This window comes from Streptopelia decaocto (assembly GCF_964273445.1).
Source record: "Streptopelia decaocto genome assembly, chromosome: 5".
In the NCBI taxonomy this organism is placed as follows: Eukaryota; Metazoa; Chordata; class Aves; order Columbiformes; family Columbidae; genus Streptopelia; species Streptopelia decaocto.
This window is the reverse complement of record NC_138659.1, coordinates 51,022,931-51,045,657: the sequence shown is the minus strand read 5'-3', so window position 1 is coordinate 51,045,657 and position 22,727 is coordinate 51,022,931. Positions and strand designations below refer to the sequence as shown.

The 22,727-nt window shown below is 44.0% G+C and overlaps 1 protein-coding gene across 1 annotated transcript in view; it reads left to right on the top strand.

Annotated features, from left to right (window-relative positions):
- TLL2 (tolloid like 2) overlaps positions 1–22,374 on the top strand; it is a gene marked incomplete at its 5' end in the record, with an annotated part of 89,773 nt that extends 67,399 nt beyond the window's left edge. Inside the window, 13 exons of the mRNA XM_082052839.1 lie at positions 192–307; positions 1,945–2,051; positions 5,136–5,248; positions 8,476–8,621; positions 9,605–9,800; positions 13,493–13,618; positions 15,191–15,351; positions 16,110–16,290; positions 17,621–17,746; positions 18,563–18,690; positions 19,395–19,608; positions 20,680–20,930; positions 22,096–22,374. Coding sequence (XP_081908965.1) covers positions 192–307; positions 1,945–2,051; positions 5,136–5,248; positions 8,476–8,621; positions 9,605–9,800; positions 13,493–13,618; positions 15,191–15,351; positions 16,110–16,290; positions 17,621–17,746; positions 18,563–18,690; positions 19,395–19,608; positions 20,680–20,930; positions 22,096–22,230 — 2,000 coding nt within the window. The 3' untranslated portion in view covers positions 22,231–22,374. The remainder of the gene's footprint in view (positions 1–191; positions 308–1,944; positions 2,052–5,135; positions 5,249–8,475; positions 8,622–9,604; positions 9,801–13,492; positions 13,619–15,190; positions 15,352–16,109; positions 16,291–17,620; positions 17,747–18,562; positions 18,691–19,394; positions 19,609–20,679; positions 20,931–22,095) is intronic.
- Between the last annotated feature and the right edge of the window lie 353 nt (positions 22,375–22,727).

The following is a 22,727-nucleotide window of genomic DNA, read 5'->3' as shown; positions in this document are numbered from 1 at the left end:
CCTGACAAGTTTCGCATCATCCCTTTGGTGAGGTCTCAGGTGGTCAGTGACCTTTCCCAGCACATGAATGAACATCATTAGAGTACCAGCCACCAACCTGCACACAGCAACCGTGTGCAAATGTTTTGATACACCCTGGTATCTTTCAGAGGGTCACTCCATGGTGTTGTTTTTTTTCCCCTCTATCATAGCTTGTGGAGAGACCTTGCAGGACTCAACAGGGAATTTCTCAGCCCCTGGCTTTCCAAATGGCTACCCCTCTTATTCCCATTGTGTCTGGAGGATCTCTGTGACCCCAGGGGAGAAGGTAGGTGCCACAGCAGCATGTAGCGTACTCTATGCTTCCCTTGCGTCTGATTTTGCCTGTGATGACAGTGTTAGCAGCTGCCAGAAGATCATGCAGTAGATCTCTGCACTCCTGGAGTACAGGGATGGAGCCTGGAAAGACTTCCAAGCACCATTGCTGTTCTTCCAGAGGTGGGGTCAGGATTACATGGTCCTGAGGAAAGAAGAGGTAACATTGGAGCAGAGCCCCCTCACAGGTCTGGCTGTGTGTTGATGTGTGATCCTTCCTCTCGATTCAAAGCTAAACCCTGCCTGGACAGTCTCCTGCCAGCCCCTAGCTCTGGCCAGGCTTGGAGCTGGGGGAATTGCCTTTCAAAGCCAGGTGCCAGTCAGACGAGTTAGATAAAATGTGCCAGCAAGCTGGGGTTCCGAAAGGAGCTATGAGTGACATCAGTGGCCTGCCCCTGTCACACAGGCATAATGTCCCTGTCAGGGGACTCCAGCTCCCTGCCTTGAAATGCCGAGCCCCGCTGAGCATCAATCAGCCACCCTGTCCACTTTCTTCCCAGCTCCTTTTGTTTTATTGATCTTCCTGTGGAAATGAAATCTTTCCTTAATCCACTAATACCAGCCCTTCAGGCCTTTCACGCTGTACCAGGCTGCAAGAATGCGCAGCCTGGCTTGGGAGCTCCTCGGCAGAGCAGCTTTGCTGAGGACCACCCCCGAGACACACTTAAGACTCAGATTTGAACAAAGAAGAGCACAGCTCGCTTGTTTTGCAGCAGCCGTCTTGCTCTGGGACCCGATCCCGTCACCTGTAAGCCCAGTCCCGTACAGTGTTGAGCTCCTGCTATGAGCTTTGCCAGGGCAGGGGTGCTGAGAACAGTCCAGGTTTTGAAAATATTGCACTGGGAGTTTTGCTGTGTAAATCTTACTGTAAAGTATCCCTTTGTCTCTCAGCCTCTTCAGAAGACTTGTATCAATACCTATTTTAATCTAATGATATTTCTGTGGCAGAATATAAATGTAAATTAATATTTTGGTCAAATCTTACAAGGACAAAAATGCCACAAGTACATCCCCATTGGTGACTTCCATAGGCTCAGAGCAAGGCCTGGAATCTTTGTTATGGAGGAAGGAGACCAAAAGGATAAAATTTTAATACTAAGCTCTGCTCAGTAAAGCCACTGAACACAATCGCATCATGGTGATGGCATGAGTGTAATTGTCAGAATGTGGAAACTTCTCAGTGAAATTAGCTTACAAGAGTCCTTTATATAAGGGCATAGACCACAAACAGCTGTATTTTGAGGCAATATGTTTCTCTGTGATATTCCTATTAATCAAACCCACATATTCAATTTTTAATTTAAAACAAACAAAAACAAATAAGGCCTTTTTTAGTAGCAATTTAATAACTGAGGAACAGTGACTGTGAATTACAGAATGGATAGTAAAGGGCTGTCTACTGTCATGTACTTTCATGGTTTCATTAAAATACCTTGAGAATCCTTTCCTTTATGAGGAAAGCTGATTAAAAACCTGTGTTTTGCTGCATACTCCCACAACACAGTAGCAGAGGTGAGGCACCTAACCTGTAGGGTCTTCTCTTTAAAGTAGCTCCCTTCCTAAAGAGAAGAATGTTCTCTCTCCTTTCAGATTATGTTGAACTTCACATCAATGGACCTATTTAAAAGTCGCCTTTGCTGGTATGATTATGTGGAAGTGCGTGATGGCTACTGGAGGAAGGCTCCGTTACTGGGTGAGTAGCTGTTTTGTTTTAATTGCATTTCATGTGTTGTTCTTGGAGCTTATTGGGGGAAAAAACCCACAAACAGATACAACCCTTCCTTTACCTGGAATGAGCTTATGTTTAGGCAGTGCACTGGCCAGCTATTAATGTCTCCATTCAGAGATGTTGGTGTGCTGTATTCACACAAAATGGCCCGTGCTCCAAGTCCTTTGGTAGCAAAGACTTTATTCCTTCCTTTTCCAGCTTGAGAACTGAGGCAGAGAGGGAAGTGAGTTGAGGGCATGATTGGGATTAAAAATGTGACCTCTGGAGTTTTATTATTGTTTTTTTCTAAGACCTTGGTAGAATGGTCAGGGAGTCAGAATGAAGCAGCCATATGGCTACTGGCCCAGGCTCCTGCCATAAGTTCTCAAATACACGATAGTCTCTACTTTGGGCCTCTCTGTTTCTAGCAGGGAACTTCCTAAACTGTGCTTAGGTTATAGGACCATGCAAGGGCTCTACTCTGCTCCTGCTCCCAAAAATCTTGAGGAAGTGCAGCTCCTCTGTGTCCTCCCTATTCCTCTGCCTTCTGCTATCGTACCTGCAAATCTTCTGCCACCCTGAGTGGGCAGTCAGGAGTCCCACCTGCTTTGCCACTGGCTCTGATCCTCACCCTGTCTCTTAACCTCGGTGTCCTGCTGTGTGAAATTCCACTTCTGCCTGAAAGGAAAGAAACAATCAGCCTGTGTAGCCTCACTGGCTGCGTTGGAGGTGCCGTGCCCTGTGCTGCAGCACAAGACTGGCCTATGCGGGATGGGTCAGAGGGTTTAAGGAGGTCTGGGTGCTCTCCTTGGCCATGCTGGACATCCCAGCCCTAGTACCAGGTGTCACGCTGAGCCTGGAGCTGTGCTGCACCCTAGAGGTTTCTGTGGGCCTTTCAGTGCAGATCTGGCAGCTGGTTTTACTGCTTCCTGCCTGTTTTGGGGTTGGCAGCATTTATTGCTGCTTTCTGCTGCACGTGTGTCAGGTAACATTGCTCCAGCAGCTGCAACTTAGCTCCTTGTTATTTATTTTTTCTGCTGAGTAATTTAAAGGTATTTCAGAAGCCAAGCACCTTCCTGTCCCCAGATGGCAGGTGGATTTGTGAGTGTTTCCATATGGAAGGAGACACTGCATGAGCGGCCACAGCTCCTGCAAGGCGCTGAGCCCATGAAATCAGCTCGGAAGAGGCAGACAAGAGGGCAATTCAGCAGGGGGTGGGGAGGAGGGATTAGTGTGAATTGTGAAAGCACGGGCTTCTTGCGGAGAGGAAAAAAATACATGTGCGCTGCATATTTTCCCAGGGAAGTGTGTGAAAACCTAGCCTTTAAATAGTGTATAACTTTTTATGAATGGGCCCTTTATCACACTCTGAGGAGTTTGCTCATTCTCGTTCCTCATCTGCGTTTCCTCTCCTTGACACCGTTGTTAAACTCTCAATCTAAATCCAGGAGGCAGTTGCTCAGTGACCATAGAGGAAGAAGCTTTGCAGTGCTGATGCTGTTTGTTAGCATCCCCTTTGGGAGCAGAGACAGGCGATGCTATTGGTACGCTGCAGGGCTGTCACGCTGCCACAGCAGCACAGGGCAGCTTTGGGGCACAGGGGCTCAGAACTGAATAGTTAAATGTAGCTGGGATCTGTGCTAATATTTGGATGGTGAACTCCACAAAGAAAAAACCTTTGCAGTGAAACTGCCATTGAAAAGAAGCAAGGTTTGCAACTCGTCTTCCATGCAATCTCATCTGCACTGACTGGCCTGCCACAGAGGTCGTATTCTTCCCAAGGCTGCTAGTGGGAAGGTGGGTTGGGCAGAGCCAAAAGTGACAGTAGCCGACTGTGGGGCAGCTGGCTAAGCAGTGGGCCCTTAGGCTTTTAGTGCACAGAATTCATGCAAACTGCTCTGCCTCCCATACACAGGAAAAGCTGCAGCCTTCTCTGCCTACCAGTCAACAGGCCTTGAACTGTCTGTCTCCTTATCCAGTGTAGGGAACCACCAGTGCAGCCTGCTGATGGGATCTAAAGTGCTCCCTTGCAGGTAAGGTGTTAGCTAGGTTGGTGGCCAGTGGAGGTTGTTCAGAGAAGCCTTTGCTTGGTGGTGCGAGGCCAGGGTCCTCTATCACCACTGTGCAGACTGAATGCAGCCTGAGGAACTGCTCTCTGCTGCTGTCACACTCCCACAGGGGCTTTGGTTGCACAGGGTGCCAAGACCACACTGAATTCAATATATAGCTCTTCTGGTGTCAGCTGGAGTAAAAATCATGTTTACAGTGTGTGTTCTCAGCGCATACTTGGTACCTGCTCTGTTTCCATGAGGAGCTTCTGCCTGGAGCAGGTAGAAGAGCACCAAATTAGGGTTGTGGAGGTTGTTTGGACTGCAGAATGCTGTCTGCAGCTGTTCAGTTTCAGGATTCTCCATTGCTGGCAGGATTCAGGTGTTTAGCAGTGCTGGTGCATGCCGGAGAACTTAAAGCTGGGTGAACTGTGAAGCAAAAAGGCTCTTGCTTACAAAGCTCTTGAAATAGATTGAATAACTGCAGAGGCTCAACTGGAAGGAGGTAAATTTACCAGGGGAAGTGAGAGCAGAGGACAAGATAAGGGGCCTTTTCTCATCAGCATGGCTATGTCCTGCCTTCAGTTTGACTTGGACGCTTTGCTCTTGGATTCAAAGAGATGAAGGAGTTTCCAAGGCCTAGCAGGTAGAAAGGATGTTCCCTAATGTCACATCTCTAGAAGGACATGGAATGGTTCCCCATTTGCCCGATCAGGTGATAAAAACAGAGCCCTTTTGAATTTAGCAGGGCAACAGAGACTGCCTCTGTGACTACTGGATTCTGCTCCCAGCTGAAGAAAACCTTTATTAATGTAATAATTTGATAGAACATTAATGGGGGAAACAAACAAACAAACAAACAGAAATTCATTCAAAAGCACAAGTAATGATAGTGCAAGGATTTTTTACACAAGCAAAGCTCATTTAACCACAGACTCTTTGCTTCCTGGAGCCACAGGTGCCTGCTATGCTGTGCTGCCATCAGCCAGGAGATCTTTATTGTCTCTTTCCTGCCTTCTAGGTAGATTTTGTGGCAACAAGATCCCTGAGCCGGTAATCTCCACGGACAGCAGGCTGTGGATCGAGTTCCGGAGCAGCAGTAACATCCTGGGCAAAGGCTTCTTTGTGGTCTATGAAGGTACAGCCTTAGCTAGAAGAAGTCTGTTGCATTGCATGGAGCAGCCAGAGCAGGATGCAGTGGTTTATCGGGTCAATAGGAGTTCTGCTTCACCATGTGGCTAGACACAGCCTCCACTCTTGTTTTTAGGGGAACTGGCAGATTTTGCAAGCTGTTTCAGCAGACAAGATCTTCCAAATAGATAATGACGTTTTTGGGGGGACAACAGAGCAATAGCTTCCGTTTACAGGCCGGGTTCTATTTTCCCTATCCAGGCCCTGCAAGCAGCCGTGCTGGGCATAGCAGGAGTTCCAGTATTTTAAAAAGCAAAGTTCTGGTTTAGATCATGCATTTAATATCACATAATGCAGCATTTATTTGTTTATTTTGTTGATTTTGTTTGTCTTCTTAAATGCAAAGATTGTTCTTTGGTTTCTCCTCTGTATGATTTACTTACAGAAGATTAGAAGTTAGCATGTCAGATTTTCTGCAGGTCAGGTACTTTGGAAACTTGCATGGCACTGGGATGCTGAAACCACTTCAGAGGAGGAACAATACTAGCTAAGTCAGTAACAACCCTTCTCCGTGTATGCTTGTTTATTACAATAATGGTTCTAAAATGTATTAAAAGGCTTCATTGTTCTCTGGGCAAGAGGCGTTTTCTTAAAGTACCAGTGTTGTCAACAGTATTGAGGTTGACTGTATTGGTACTGACGCTGCATCATCTTCCTTCTGCAGCCACAGGAACAAGCGTGACACTGGAAGCCCAGTGCCCAGGTGTCCAGTATATTCATGAATAATGATGCTAACAGAGGGAAGTGAAGAAAACATGGGACTGTTGGGGAAGTGCAAATAAAGCATATGAGGATTTCACAACAGTGTGGCGCTAACAAATCTATTTCACAGGAGAAATATCTGGTTTTTGCAGGAATTCTTGCCCCAGAGACAGAGGTAGCTTGCCTGATTTTTTTTTTTAATTTTTTTTTTTTTAATTATGTCTCTCCTGAGAAGCAGCTGTTGCCTGGACCATGTGGTTTGTAACACCCCTTTAGTGGTACTTTGTTGGAATTAGAAGTGGTCAAACCTATTGTGTCTCTAATAGATTATTTTCTTTTGGCTTATTGCTTTTGTGGACTCATCAGCTTAATTCTTACAATGGGTTATTCCCCAGTGATATCTGCTCCAACTTTAAAAGAAAAATAATATGGCTTCGTGCTTCATATTGCTAAATGATGCTGAAGAAGAAAAAAATTTTACGTGGGCTAAATGCCAAAGTCAGTTTGCAAAACTTTCTTTCCTCTTGATAATTTCCCTTACTTCCTGTTGATTAATAAATAACCCCCAAAGGTTCAGTAAACATGAGCAATACTTGCTTTACTTGATTATTGAGGAGAACAAATGAAACAGAATGTGCATCTAGTGATCAAACTCTGCATCCCTCAGACTCTTCATATTTTCCTGCCTCTTCAAGGCTCTGGCTTTTTATATAACCCTTTCCTGCAAGAAACTTCCCATTGGAAAAGTGTGACATCTATCGCTAAGCCTGAGAGCTAGCACAGAGTATAACTGGTGGAAGCCAGCTTGTACCACAGAAACAGCGATGACCCCTTGCATAATTCTTTTCTTAGCTCAGACTTGTCTTCTCAGAGCAACAGGTAGTGAGATTATCTGCATCTGCCTCCATAATCCATTTGCTGAAACAGGACAGTTTCTGAAAATCTTCCTGAATCTGTATTTCCCTCTGATGCAAGCTCTGGTAATGGCTGGTTTTTTCCTCCATTGTCAGGTGGCTTGCTCAGCTGTTTTGTGACTTCTGTGTTTAGAAAAGAGAGTAATTTAAGGGCAATGCCTCCTGGAAATAAAAATGTTTAATTTTCTGTCATTTTTTTGTCCAACAGCTCTCTGCTTTGCTGTTAGCTCCTCTTTTTCTTTTGAGCTCTTTTCCCTTACATACTAAAAAGCCAAAGTGGGTTTTAGCACTGCTTCTCTGTCCTCTGCTTTAGTGAGAGTGCATGTAATTGCTTGTGCGTCTGAACTTTGCTGGGATCTCTGTGGGTGAGGACTGATTTTTGGATTTGGATTCTTCCAGGTCTTGGCCCTGAAGTTTTCAGTAGATGGGAGGAAAGAGGCAGAAGCATGTAGCCATGTGATGGGAGAATTACTTGATACTATTAATAAATGACTGTTAATGTGGTGAAAGTGTCCTAGTAGTTCAGTCGCATTGTTCCTTGACTTTCATGAGATTCAAGATGGGAAGATACTGGTGGTTTTGTCCTACGGCACTGCTGGCAGCCCTGAATTTGTCATTGCTATTGCCTTCTCAGGCTCCCTCGGCAGCTCTTCTGTTTTGCAGTAAAGCTCTACCAATGTACTTAGCTGCTCAACTGAATTTCAGTGTGAACTTTTGCAGTGGATAGAGAAAATACTGTTAGCTGTCTGTGTGTCTTGCATCACAGGGTAACACAGGTTTTAGCCTGCGATCTTGCTTTCATTTGTTACATAGTCTTGCGGACAATTATGTTGAACTGCTATTGTCTTTGAGGTCTCTGCTGGTTTTGTATTGAACTAGATTTTCATTAAATTTTCTGTTCTTGGCCTTAAAACTTATTCATTCTTAGATTGAGCACAAAACTTAATTTTTCATTCACAGCTGTCAGCCTGATGGTCTGCCGGTCAACAGCTCAACTCACGCTTGTGTTAATATTGCCACCGTGTGGCTGATTAGATTAGAAACTGGTTGCGTGCTGTGGAGGGGTTTGGGGTTTGGGGAAGGGAATTTTTATTTTATTTTATTTTATTTTATTTTATTTTATTTTATTTTATTTTATTTTATTTTATTTTATTTTATTTTATTTTATTTTATTTTATTTTATTTTATTTTATTTTATTTTATTTTATTTTATTTTATTTTATTTTATTTTTTGTGGTTGGTTTTCTCTTTTCTTGGTCCTTAGTGCTGGTAGCAGGTTTTAAGCAGTAATGAAGGTGACTAGGAGTGTGAACCACACAAACGCATAAAAAACATGTGCCAGTGAGTTTACCATCTAAGGAGGTTGGCACTGCAAGACAGGAGACACTCTCGCTGAGACAAAATGTTAGATTTGTAAAAACTTCCATTACTTGTGCCTTTGTGGAACAAGCAGTATTGCTACAGATTTGAATGAGGAAGAAGGCCATGTGTGGAGCAGGCTTTACCTAAGGGAAAACCTGTAATTTCATGGTGGTTTTGCTGTTTGTTTTTTATGAAGCTATTTGTGGTGGAGAAATTCACAAAGATGCTGGACAGATCCAATCTCCCAATTATCCGGATGACTACAGACCTTCCAAAGAGTGCATCTGGAAGATCACAGTTTCTGAGGGCTTTCACATAGGAATCACATTCCAAGCCTTTGAGGTGAGAAATGTCAATTCTATATTATACTATGGATGTTATATTGCCTCTGTAGATCTTTTAAAATTAAGAAGTGATATAGATAATAATAACAAAAATATTTTGAATACTTCAGAACATAATTTCTCCTCACTAGAAGTTTGCTCAGAGATTGTGAAGCCAAGTTTTAAATATGGTGAGTTTTCCAAAACTGCTTCTCTAGACAGAAAGAATTAGAAGGGCAACAGAATTGCTTATGATGTTAAATAAGGGACTTACGAGTCCTTAAATTTTCATTCTGGTCAAATGATGTGTATGGTCACAATCCTGGGGAGAAAAACAAACAAAAAACCCAAACAAACAAATAAAACCAAAACCCCTCCTGTTGGTGCCATTGGAGTTTGGCAGATTGCAGGATGTTTGTGACTCTCCAAAGAAATATCATGTTCCCAGAGGGCAGACAGGCTTTTAAGAGCTCAGAAAAGGTTTTCTCCTACTGGGCATAGGATGTCTTACACTTTTAGCCAGGTGCCCAATGATTTGTTTCTGACTACTGATGTATAAGTCAAGGACAGGACCTGGATTTGCGCATAAACCCCAGCAAGCCCATAGGCTCCTGTGGGTTGTGCACACTTACTGTGCTTGTCCTAGAATGGGCTGACACACTGCCTTCTAGCTGTGACCCCACAGCTGTTCCTTGAACCTTTTTGTTTGTTCTGCTTTGTTCTTTACAACTTCTCATGGAAAAGCAGCTTGTAGATAGTCAGGAACCAGGTTTGACAGGAGAGCAGCCATGCAATAGCAATAGAACTGAGAAGTGCCTGGGCTTGAATGCAGTTTCAACTGCAGAGATTTTAGTGGCAGCCACGAGGTGAGCACCTAGTTGTGACCCGCTACTTGGGATTCTCCGTTGGGAGCTGATCTCTGGCTGCAGTCTAACTAGTTAGCTGGCCTGACTCAGAGCGTTCACGCTAGTGAACTGCAGGCACACCGTTTTCCCATTGCAGATTGAGTGGCATGATGCCTGTTCTTATGACTACCTGGAGATCCGAGATGGCCTCACTGAATACAGCCCACTGATCGGTCACTACTGTGGCTATGAGAAACCAGAAGATATCAAATCCAGCTCAAATAAAGTATGGATGAAGTTTGTATCTGATGCAACCATCAATAAAGCAGGCTTTGCAGCAAATTTCTTTAAAGGTATGTGATCTAGTACCTCTCAAGGTCAGAGATGGGGACTATTCATCCCTTAACTTACTGCCATCGGTGATCAGTTACCATTGTATCTACTTGTGGTTAAGAGCTATTAGACAATACTAAGTTTATATACAAATTGCTTTGAGAGTGTAGAAGGGTTTGATGCTGAGGCATGAAGACCACCTCCCTGATGAAGACAGAAAACAAGCCTGCTGGGTCAGCACCAGCCCAGGCACTAGTGCCTTGTGTTGCACAGCTGGACAGAATGTGACCTCCCTTTATCTGTGCCAGGGGACATCGACATTTTCAAAGAAGGTACTAGTACTGTACAAAGAGTGTTCAATTCTCTGCTTAAGTTCTATTCCAAAAGAAGCTCATGGAGAGAGAGTAAGTTTGATTGCAAGTAGAATCCCAGGTAAAATTTCAGAGTGCTTTAGGAAACAGATGTGTTCCTAAACTGAGATCCTCTTCAGGAAGAGTTGAATAAAGACTAAAATTCTTTTTAAAAGCTGAACCCAAGCCATGGTCCTTTATCAGCATTCTGCTGACTTGGTATAGGCCAGAACAAAATATCTAACCTCTTGGGAAAATACCTGCAGAGCAGCTGTGAGGTAGATAGTCATGTTTCTCTTTGGTTCAGTGACAGTTGTACAGAAATAATAGTTGCAATGCTAATATTTGGATTGCACAAGTCCTTTATTTATTTCTACTTTAACTTTTGTCTTGCATTAAAGATGTCAAGGTTTGTTTGGATCTCTCAAATTTCAGGACAGCGTACTCTGTGGATTAAACTTTATTTCGTGAGCTCATTAAGAAATACAACAAACACACATGGCAGGTCTCAATCTCCTTTGCTCAGACTAGTCTATCCCCTTATTTCACTTATTCATCATCCAAGTCATAAGGTTCCGTAACTTATAACCCGTAATTTTAATTTGTGCACTTATGTGGGGGGAAAAAAAAAAATTAAATTAAGTTTAATTCACAGAACACATTGTCCTGTAAATTTGAGAGATCCAAGCAGACAGTGACAAAGAGAGCAAGATCACTGGCAAATCCTGTGATGTTTCATTCCAGTCCCTGAACAATTCTCACAGCGCCTGGACTTCCTTGTTTACATTTCTCAGGTTCCATGAAGATACGGGGAATACTTCTTCCGAAAGATATTTTGGCATCTTTCAGGAGCTGACAATGCAGGCTGACTGTGGCAGAGATGTCTCCCAGGGATTAGTGCTACATGGAGACTTCTTGGCCTGCAGCAAGTAATTCTGTAGAGTCTGAGGTTCTCCTGCAAGTTTGTAGGGGAAGAAAGTTACACACCTGAATCAGGGATGCTTTCCTTGTGGTACAGATAGTCAGAAATATTTTTTTTTATGTATAATAAAAAAATATATAAACATGCACTACAAGTACAATTCCAGACACAGGTATTGTCTGTGGATTTTTTGCTGGCAGACTAGCTCTTGCAGTGTCTGCCCAGACTTCACATGTTTGAACCAGAAGTTGTGTAGCTCATGGATGGTTAGTGTGTTGTTAAGTCCATGCCAGTAAGTCCAGCTGACGAGCAAAGTGTATTTGCTTGGACCAAGCGCCACAGTAGCCGTAGCTACACAGCTTGTAGCCAGCTTGCATTGTGTGTGGAGCTGGTGTTTGCAAAAGCTGGGTAGACATACCTGCTGGGTAGACACACCTGCAGGCTACATATGGAGTTTCAAGCTGGGATCTGAAGTCTGCAGCCTTTACCTCCATATTCAGAGGGACTGTGACGACCAGCCATTCCATGAACCAAGTAAATGAACAAATTAGATGGCTTTGCAGGCACTCTTCAGACTGCCATCCATAGCTGTTTGAACAATGGGTCAGCTTTTCCTTAATGAATTATGAAAGGAATAGAACTTCAATTATGTCTTAAAACACTGAAAGAAAATAACTCAGCTTAAAAAATAAAAAAGAAAACAGAAACAGAGTTAAGGATGAACTTGAATGTTATGCTTTGTGAGAACTTGCAGTGGTATCTTCTAATTTTTCAGAGAAAATAAACCTGCAAACAGCTCAGAGAGTAAGACAGCTCAGGGTAAGTCATTGGTCACATGCAAGAGACAATGTCAGAAAGATATGAAGAGTGATTTTCTCGTGTCTTTCCCATCATGTTCCCATCTCAAGGGAAATCTCTTAGGTTTATTCTTTATTACTTCATTTTTGTCACAAATTGTTTGTATCACTGAAGCCTGTTTTGTTTGTGGTTGAAGGGTTAGTAGTGATTTGCTTGTCCTACAGTCACATTGTTGTACCTTTCTTCTTCATGGTAAAAATTAGAAGAAAGACAACACTTTGCAAAATATACCTGTCCATAGCCAGGACATATCCCTCCCATGGTGAAGACTCATCATAGGCATTTTTGATGATTTTAGGAGTTCCAGCCTCCCTTTTCTCTCAACCAGGTGATTTAACAGCCAGATTAAAAGCTATTGAACCTGTACCCAAGCATGGAACAGCAAATAAATACTCTGCTTTCTTCATAGTGAATCCAGAAACAGAAACCAGAAAATAAAATCTGTTTGGACTGGAACTGTTGCAGTGGGGATTCCTGACTGTGGGAAGGCTTTACAGGACCACAGTTTTATCAACAAAACAGAATATTTCAGTTTGAAGGGACCTACAATGATCATCTAGTCAAGACTGTTCCTATTTGATCCACACAGCAGTAACTGTTACTGGAGCATTATACTGGATGTGGGTGTCAAGGTGTTGCCAGACAGATGGTCCAAGCTGCTGTGCGGTGGACCCACCACAGGACATAGCTGAGCTCATCAGCTGAGCTAGTGGGGCCTCTGCGAAAACGTGTTTAAGATAGGTCAAAAATGATGGGGAAAGAGAGGAGTAGGGAGCAGAAAGTGTAGTACAGCAGAGGTAACACCAGGGTCAGAGGAGAAGTTTAAGGTGCTTCGTGGCAGAGCAGATATTCCCTGCAGCCCATGGAGGACTCATTCTGAAGCAGAAAAATATGAGAAGGAAGGAGAAGCAGCAGGATCATACAGTGACTGTAGCTCCCCATCGCCTCCTGCCTTTGCATGCTCATGGCTTTGCTGAAGGGACCAAGTGTAAGCTGAGGTGATATAAGGCAAGGGGAGATGAGTCTGGAGTGAAGCTGAGTCTGGTAAAGTGGGGTGGAAAGGTGTTTTCCCTAAGTGTTTTACCATTTTTTTTTCTCCAGTACCTGAATCAGTACTCAAATATTTACATTAATTGTCAATAAATCAAGTTAAATTCCCCAAAGTTGAGTCTGTTTTGCCCACAACAGTAATCAGTGGGTAATTTCCCTGTCTCAATCAAGGGGCTTTCTTGCTTATTTTCTCCCTCGTACCACTGGAGGGGGGGTGGGCAGGGAGTGAGCAAGCAACTGGGTGGAGTTTATCTGCTAGCTGAGGCCAGCCCACCACAACCATGTTAATAAAGCCATCTCTTAAGAGATGCACAACCAAACAAAAAACCCCACCTGTCTACAAAAAGCACTTTTGACTACTAATGGTAACTGTGGTCCTTTATGGTTACTGTGAGGTTTGCTGCGGTGCCTGCTCCATGGGCTCAGCTCACAATCTAATGCTCTGGTTCTTCTGTCCAGAGTGTTGCGTGAGGAATATGGTGGGGTTTGGGCAGTCAGGAAAATGTGACTTGTTCTGGTTCCCTCCTGACAGAGGTGGATGAATGTTCTCTGCTGGACAATGGTGGGTGTGAGCAGCACTGTGAGAACACACTGGGCAGTTACAAATGCACCTGTGAGCCTGGCTATGAGTTGACGGCTGATAAAAAGAGCTGTGAAGGTGAGTAACCTACAAATTGAGACATCTGTCTATAGGACGGGTACTACAGCTAATAAAGAAATTGAGCAATCTTGGACGTGATTCCTCTTGTCCTTATATCCCCTTTGTTTCTGTTTATCTTACACAACCTAAAAAGTTTCATTTTGTCAACATCTTCCATTGAAAAGCAAGTTTTGGTTGAAAAACGGAAAATACTCTGATTCTCTACTGCTCAGCATCTCTCAAAACAGTTTTTCTTCATGGCTAGAGGATCCCTGTTCAGACCAGATCTCTCACAGTGCAGCATAAGGGAGAGCAGGCATTACAATCTAACGGTTACATGGCCCATAAGTATTTCAATCTAAGGCTGAATTTATTATTTTTTAAAAGGAAACATCTTTTGTAGAATAAAATACTAATGTTTTGTCTGCATGCAAAACAGACATTCTCCATACTAAGGAGTCAATTCCCTTCTTCTGTTATGGGGGCGGGGAAAGAAACCAAACATATCTCTGGTAGAAACTTTCTTTCGGCTTTCTATTTATATAATTGTTTGCTCCCACCAACAATACAACTGTTGGTGTGGTGATAATCCACTCATTGTTCTTGTCTGGTAGCTCTGCCTTTCAGCTGAGAAGTGTAGGGAGCTCCACACACTGTGAGTGGTGCTCCCAAAGTCACACGGTTTGCCCTGACTTCTGCTTCTGTCAAACTGTTTGCAGAAGGCTTCTATTGACTTGGTGAGGACAGAGTTAGGTGTGTGCAAAAGGATTTTGGAAGCTTTATTTTTTAAATACTTTCTTGCAAGTTTGAGCAAGCCAGTTGATATAACTTGGTAAGCTGCTTACTTGAGTTACTTCTCTTAATGCAAAAGGATGCTGGGAACCAGGTGCAGGAAGCTTTTATTCCTGTGGGTTTTGCAGATGTGGCTGTATCTCGTTATTCCCAGGAAACAGCAAGAAAAAAGATGCTTAATTGCAAATAGAATTTTAAGCAAAAGAGCAAACTGAGGGTGATTCCTTTGAGGTAAAACCATGCCCTCCCACAAGAGGATGAAGATGGAATATCCTTTATTTTTAAATAAAATGAGTTAATAAAGCTAAGTCTTTGGTTTTGTCTTCAATTTTGCCTAGGCAAAGTGCAGTCCACATGTAATAAGCCACTGAACAGTTGACAGGGCTGTCTTCCCCAGGATTCCATTATCTTCTAATTATTCCATTACTGATAAGCTTGAAATAATAGGGTTTGTAGGACTGAGTGTGGGTGAATTTACTAAGCTGGTCTTTATTATGCATGTCAAGTCAACTGATTCACAGTAAGCCCAAGGGTATAGACTAAAAAGAAGGTCAGTCTTACACAGTTTAAGTGCCTCTCAGGGCCATAGCCCAGCTGTGTGTGTTTCCCTGGTGATTTTTAGCAGGTGAGCTTTTCTGTCTTCTTTGCAGCTCCCAGCATTTTAAACCTGTTTTGGAGGCTGGGATTTGAAATGTGCCACCAACCAGGATCTGATTAATTTCATAGCTAACAGTGTGGCCCAATCTGTGTGTCTGAACAGAACCAAGTAAAACTTGTGTTCATTTATTGCCTCTCCAGCTGCCTGTGGGGGCTTCATCACCAAGCTCAATGGGACCATTACTAGCCCTGGATGGCCCAAGGAATATCCTACTAACAAAAACTGCGTCTGGCAGGTGGTAGCTCCAGCCCAGTACCGGATCTCTCTGCAGTTCGAAGTGTTTGAACTGGAAGGCAATGATGTACGTAACCAGTCCCTGTATCTCAGAGGTGTGAATATTGGCTAACTCAGAACTGGATAAATCCTTGGGGTACAAGGAAGAGGAGGCTCTGCCTCACTGGTGGAGCTTCTGGTTGTTTTCCTGCTCTTGATGGGCCAATAACAATGATGGTTCTCCTTGAAGTCTGGATCTGCTTTCTCTATGGCTTGGAAGGATTAAAGCTGTTCTGCTATAAATGGGCTTCTTTTCTCTCCCAGTTTTGCATAATTGTAGGTGTTTTCCATCCCTAATAGGTGCCCCATCACCTCCTTCCCCAGAGCTGCCTTTACAGGAAAATAATTGGAAATGAACAGTGAAGTAGAGTTCTTCAAAGATAAACAAATTACCAATGAAAGAGTCTGTTGTCTGCCCATCCAAGTGGAATTTGAACAAAGCATTCAGGTCTCTCTTTCCCCACTGTAAATGGGAGCAGTGGCTCTTCCTTAATTCAGCAGGCTGCTGAAGTTCATTCAGCACTGTCAGGTGCTTGGATAAGGTGGGAGTAATTATTTTAGCTAAACTAAATGGAACCTTTGCTATTCTGATAAACACTCCCATGCTTTAAGATCAGGGCAGCAAGGGAAGGGGGTGAGAACACTGACAAAAGAGAATTTGGGGAAGTTAGGAGTGTGTTTGAGTATAAGGCTGTTTCTGTTCCCTCTCAGTCAAGCCTCTGTCCCCTTACTCTGAAATGCTGTTCAAAGTCCACAGAGCTGAGAAATCTCCTCCTCTCTTGGCAGGTCTGTAAATATGACTATGTTGAGATTCGTAGTGGGTTGGCTTCTGACTCCAAGCTGCATGGTAAATTCTGTGGCTCAGAGAAGCCTGAAGTAATCACATCGTATGGCAACAACATGAGACTAGAGTTTAAATCAGACAACACAGTCTCCAAGAAAGGCTTTAAAGTTCACTACTTCTCCGGTATGTGGTTGTATTCTTTCACTTACTTAGCTGTCTCCTCCAATGGAACTCTAGGTTTGGTGAATTTTCTTCAACCTCCTGTCGAATCAGACAGAGCCTGACATGGTTATTTACATCTAAAAAGCATGGTTGCTCTGTGCTGTGTCACCTTTTATCTTGGTTTCTCAGTGCAGAGTATGGTCCAGATTCATAGTGTGGTGTCAGCAAGGTGCAGGGATTTCATGAGTGTACTTCCGGTCCTTCCACAGCAGGAAGCAACAGGGAACCCAGTCCTAGAAATTATTTCTGTTCCTGGAGTCATTAAAGAAAAGGTTTTTCCTCTGAAACTGGAAAAATAATAAAATTTCCGGAAGGCTTCTGTATGGCACTCCTTCCCGTCAAAGCAGCGCATGCTAGTGGAAGTTTCTAATTCTCTGTTCTGAATCCTTTGTAGCTCCTGGTGTTGGTGACGTCCTTTGTTGGCAGGCAGTTCTGGAGGTTAACTGTACATCACATGGAAGTGGAAATTCAATTTCATGCTGTGTTTTCAGCAGAGATCAAGTAGTATTAGTGTTTATGAGGAGAATGAACAGGCAAGATGGCTTTGAATTAAGACAGTTGCAGGGTAAAAATCATAGCTAGATGTTTGGCTTGTTAGATCTTATAAGAGGAAGGATGAGTTGGGGTATGTTTCATCTAGAAATTTGTTTGGGAGTGAGGAGACAGATGAGATTCATGAGGTCCAGGGAAGGTATTGGCCCCCCAAAAATTTGAGATAAACTACTCATAAATTAAATTGGACTGGAAACCATGTGCAGTTCCTGTATTCAAGACAGTGAGATTCAGGAATGCACAGTCCTGAACACACAGGAGTGAACATCCACTGGGGCATATTTTAGCTTTAGGGAGCAGCACATACCTTATATCCTCTTTTCCATCTGGATGTTTGTGCTTTCGGACAGAGATATTTAAAGATGGAGGCTTACGGAGCATGTAGGAACTTGGAAACATAAAGACTGGCCAGTGGATTTTTGCCTAGGCTAGTGAATTTGTGTGATACTTTTCCTGGACCCTATTCTAAAATAATGAGATAGTGTTATAGGTGTCTTTTACCAGTCAAAACATACATTATATAATAAAAGACATTGGTGATGCATTTTGTGGAATGAAAGGTAATTGAAGGTAATTGTATCTGGGCTAAAAGCTGACCAGACTAATCCAGCAGCAGAGGTTGAGAGGTTTGCACTGGAACCTGCCCATCTGGGTATGGGTCTCCCAGCTGATGACTGTCATAGTCTGTTTCTCATTGTTTCTCACTGTTCTCAGTGTTTGTTGGTTTGATTCTGCCCAGACAAGGATGAATGCTCCAAAGACAATGGTGGTTGCCAGCACGAATGTATCAACACCTTTGGGAGTTACGTCTGCCAGTGCAGAAATGGCTTCGTGCTACATGAAAATGGCCATGACTGTAAAGAAGGTAAGGTCCCTGCTACCTGCGCTCAGGAAAGACAAACTACCTGAAGTCCTGTTTGAGCCCAGACACCTCCTGCCCAGTGTTGGAACCATATTTGTTTAGTGTACTAGGCTGGAGCATTAGAAAAGCCCCAGTTAGCTGAAAAGCTACCTAGGAAAAGGAAGAAGAGGGCTTGTTTTCAGCTGGATCCATTCCCCAGTCTGGCCCTCTGAATGGCCATGGAGATGGACAGGATGGGTGCAAGAAGCTGGACTAGCAAAAGGAGTGTTTGTGGGAAATTCTTATTGATCTAGTCACTGCTGCTTTAATTATTGGGTTGAGTCAGAAGAGAGCAGCTAAGGTGATCTGACTGCTTGCTGCTGCCAAAAATACCCTTTTTCCTGCTCCTCCACCGCTGCTGTGTACGGTCTCTGGTCCTTGCCTGATCTCTGCATGAGGTGATTCAGCTTTCCAAGTTGGCAAAACAACTCAAGGCTGAGATAGCATCAGAGTCAACATAGTGAAGGGATTGTACACCATGTCACTGGAAACTGGGCAGATAAGATGGAGGAGCAGGAGAGTACATTTAGGAGTGAGGACTGAAGCCCAGGGGAATGAGATGGTCCATTTCACCAGCTGCTGAGTTAGCTCAAAAAAGTTTAGGACAAACCCACCAGAACTATGCAGTAATACTAAAAGTTCTTGTTCAGTGACTGAAATCTTCCCGATTTCTGCCCAGTTGAGGGTCTCAGTGAGCAGAGAGGAGCATGTAGAACATTACATGGTTCCCATGTGAAACCTGCCTTGATGCCTCCATTCTTTTGATCTCTCTTTCTCTAGCTGGTTGCGAGCACAAGCTGAGTGGTGCAGAGGGAACAATGAGCAGTCCAAACTGGCCTGACAAATACCCCAGCCGAAAAGAGTGCACCTGGGACATCTCTGCAACGCCTGGCCACCGAGTGAAAGTAGTGAGTAACCAGTGAGTGGGAGCATGAGAGGAGAAGTGGGCTGGATTGTGGGGGGCTGAACTGACTTTTCCCTGCCACTGTATGAGTTGGCAGGTGGATTCCATAGGTCCTGCATGGGGTACTCAGAGGAAGGCATCCCAGGAGGCTGCCCCTGGCCTACAAAAGGGCAGAAGGATTCGGAGGGACATGAGGTTGGGGTGAGGCAGCTTGGAGGAGACTCCAGCAGATAACAACTGTGGAGTGTTGCTGTCCTGCCCTCACCCCTCCTTGTGAGCCACCCTGTTGGGACCACTTCTGCATAAGGTGGTGGCACCCCTCTGAGGTAAAAACGTCAGGCCCGTTTTACAGCAGCCCATGCACTGGATCCCTGTGCTCAGTGGCAGCAGTACTGAAGAACTGCCCATTCAGTGTGCTAGGCAGGGTTCCCAACAGGAGAGAGTGTGTGAGGTTTGCAGGTGAAAACTGTTATCGTGCACCCATGTGAGGCAGCAAAGCTAAGGCTGCACAGCACATTCATATGAACTTCTGCACTTTGCCAGTCTGAGAACACTCTTCTCTGAAAGCACACTATTCTTTTCTAGTTTGTGGGAGGAGTGGGACAGGCATGCCGTTTAACCTGTTTCTCATTTGGCATTTCATCCTCATCTAAATTGCATACTCAGATCTACAAATGTCTGCCTTAATTCTCCTTATTCCTGCTGTAGATCTTCAATGAGTTTGAGATTGAACAGCACCAAGAATGTGCCTATGACCACTTGGAAATGTATGATGGACCCAACAGCAAGTCACCTGTCCTTGGCCGCTTCTGTGGCAGCAAGAAACCAGACCCTGTAGTGGCTTCTACCAACAAGATGTTCCTCAGGTTTTACTCTGATGCTTCTGTGCAAAGAAAAGGTTTCCTGGCAAAGCACAGCACAGGTAAGCTGCCTGCCTGCCAATACCCCAGTGCGATAAGATGTCATCAAACCTCACTGTGTTGTTTACCAGGCAAAACGAGACACACTTTTCTCCCAGATAAGCTTAGGCTGCTTTTTAAGTGGTTGTAAATTGTGCTAGCCAGTTCTCAGACCATTATTGGCACCTTACCATAAATGCCAGCTTCCTTATCAGCTCAAGAGAACTCTTGATGTCAGAAATTCCTGCTCAGTTATTTTGTTTAAATTGGAGGTGTTTGGTTGAGCAACAATCTGTTCTGTTCCTCATCAACGCTCAGGAAACGAGGTGATACAACTTAGCCCATGCATTGGCCCACACACAGAACAGGCTGGTATTGGTAGAAGCAGAGGTAGGCTGTGGACAAACACAGCAAGCTTGATCTTCTATCTGTGGCAGCCCGGAGCTGGCTGTGTTGTACCAAAGTTCACTTTTTTTAAATCCCTGCCACTGTAAACAGATGAAATGTGCGTTTCATTTCATGGGAGTGCATGAGAGACTGGAGAGGAAGAATATTCCTGACTGGCTGCAGGGAAGCCCTGCACCAAAGCACACACATTTTGCACAAGCATAGGACTACCTTTGTGCAATGCATATGCAGAAAAGGATTGTTTTGGCCCCAAGTTTTTTAATGTGCTTCAGCTTACTGTTGGTGAAGTAGTTGGGAGTCAGAATTTCAGCTGCAGGACAAGTGCAAAAGAACATGTTAAGTCTTCCTTTTAAGTAATTGCTCTATAAAATAACACATTTTTTCAAAGCTTAATGTGGCAGGAACCCCATCCTGCTAGTTTGAACAAATGATCTCTTTCTCTTCATGTTTTATACCAAAAGGACCAAGCTTCTTGCATTATGTGAGTCAATGGATTTTCATGGATGACTGCAGAATTCACTGGTTTGTGGTAGTTGGTGCAGTGGTTAATTATCTTTCCTGTTGTACATGCACTTTATGCTGGAGGTCTTCTCTCCCTACAGCTTGCCCAAAATTGTGATGGTGAGTCTTTGTTGTGAGGTAGAGCCTTTGATGAGCCTGTGTTTTATGCTCTTTTCTTCCTCCAGAGTGTGGTGGGCTCTTAAAGGCTGAAGTACGAACTAAGGATCTGTATTCCCACGCTCAGTTTGGGGACAACAACTACCCAGGTCAAGCAAACTGTGAATGGGTGATTGGAGCTGAAGATGGTTATGGGGTGGAACTGACATTCCAGACATTTGAGATCGAGGAGGAGTCTGACTGCGGGTACGACTATATGGAGATCTATGATGGTTACGACAGCACTGCACCCCGCCTGGGACGCTTCTGTGGCTCAGGGGTAAGCCATGGCTCTGGGAATTTCATAGACAGAACTGGAGGGGGACTGATGACAAGAATGCCTTGTGTATCTGGGGTCGCTGCTTGTCCTGTTACTAAAGATCACAGCCATTTTATCTGATGCACAGAGCTGGTCTGAAAACCTTGGTGACTGGCTTTCCTTGTTAGCCCAGGGCCATGTGCAGCAGCATGGGACTGCCACGCTGCTGTGCCCCAGCCCTGCCACCAAAAGCATTGTATAAATGTGGGAAACAGCTTCCAAAGGCCAGTTTCATCCTCAGTTACCTCCTGCCTGAAGCCAAGTGGCATTGCAGCCATGCTACAGTGAGGGCAAAGGGTGGAGCGACTTGCAGAGCTGCTTGCTGACTCCAGGGTGGCATGCTGTCTTCTAAACCTTTATCTATGTCCCCATTAAGAGAAGCGACTCTGTTAGCGTGAGCAATAGCGTGTGGTATTTAAAATTAGAAATTCTATGTTTAATTTCTCCAGGACTTCAGCAAGGAAATGAGAAGGTTCATACTGCATTTAAAGAAAGAGATCCAAGGAGTAGGTGTGTTGGAGCAGTCCTTGCAAATTGGAGGAATGGACTAGAAAATAAACAAAGGCATAGCAGCTTGGTATGAAAAAGTTCAGGGCAGCAGGGTAGTAATCTACCTGCCTGCACAGTGACAAATGGAAAATGGCTGGGAAACTGTTGGTCCTGCAGAGAAGCATGAAGAGGTTGTAGCAGGTTACAACAGTTGAGGAGATACCCAGACTTATTGTGTAAGATACACAGCAAAGTTATTTTGCTTCTAACGAACCCTGGGATGGCCTCAACTGCCAAAGAGGGTCCAGTTTGGATAGTGTCATTTCCCAAAAAGATTAGCATGAATTAGAGAAAACTCAGAAGACTGGAACAAGAACATCTAGGGAGTCCTGTGAATATGACCTACAAAAAACAACTGGAGGAACTGGGATTGTAGAGTGGGCCGGCATCAGTCTTTGAACATAAAGGACAAGCACGCAGAGAGCTCAGGAAGTCAGAGCAGGGCAGGGAGGTACAGATTGCTCAATGTTTGTGTTTCTTGGCCAGTCTGTGAGCTTAAACTCTGGCATCATAGTGCAGACAGTTATTTAGCCTGCAGACTTGACCATTCTGTGCTGTCTTCTTTACTTTTCTGCAGCCTCTGGAAGAAATCTACTCTGCAGGGGATTCCATCATGATTCGATTCCATACAGACGACACCATCAACAAGAAAGGCTTTCATGCCCGATACATAAGTACCAAATTTCAGGATGCGTTGCACATGAGAAAATAGATTTACTGCTCCTCACAGACATTTGCTTCTGACGATTGAGACATTTAACTGTGATTTTTGTCTTGTCTTTTTAAAGCTTCTGTGCACCTGGCCAAAAGCAGTGTACAGTATTTTCTGTAACTAAAACTAAATTCAATCTCAAAGGTTTGCCTCTGAAATTATTAGCATGACCCTTCCTTGTTAACATACCCAGGACCAAAAATTATTTTCTAATCATACCTGCCAGGGCATAAACATTGTATTTTGCACAACTTGCTGTGGGGCTGAGCGAAGACAGCTTGAATTGAGAAAAGCCTTCATCTCTTGCATATCCTGTTTCTAGGTAACCTTTCCCAAGCATCCTGGTACACATGAGCTGCCAGAACACATTTTCTGGAGCAGATGATGCAGACAGCCACCCAGGAGGATTTTCTCAAAGGACCTCAGGAGCCACCCACTCTCCCCTGCCAGCCCAAAATACTCTGTCCAATAAGTGAACAACCAGACGGCTGAGACTC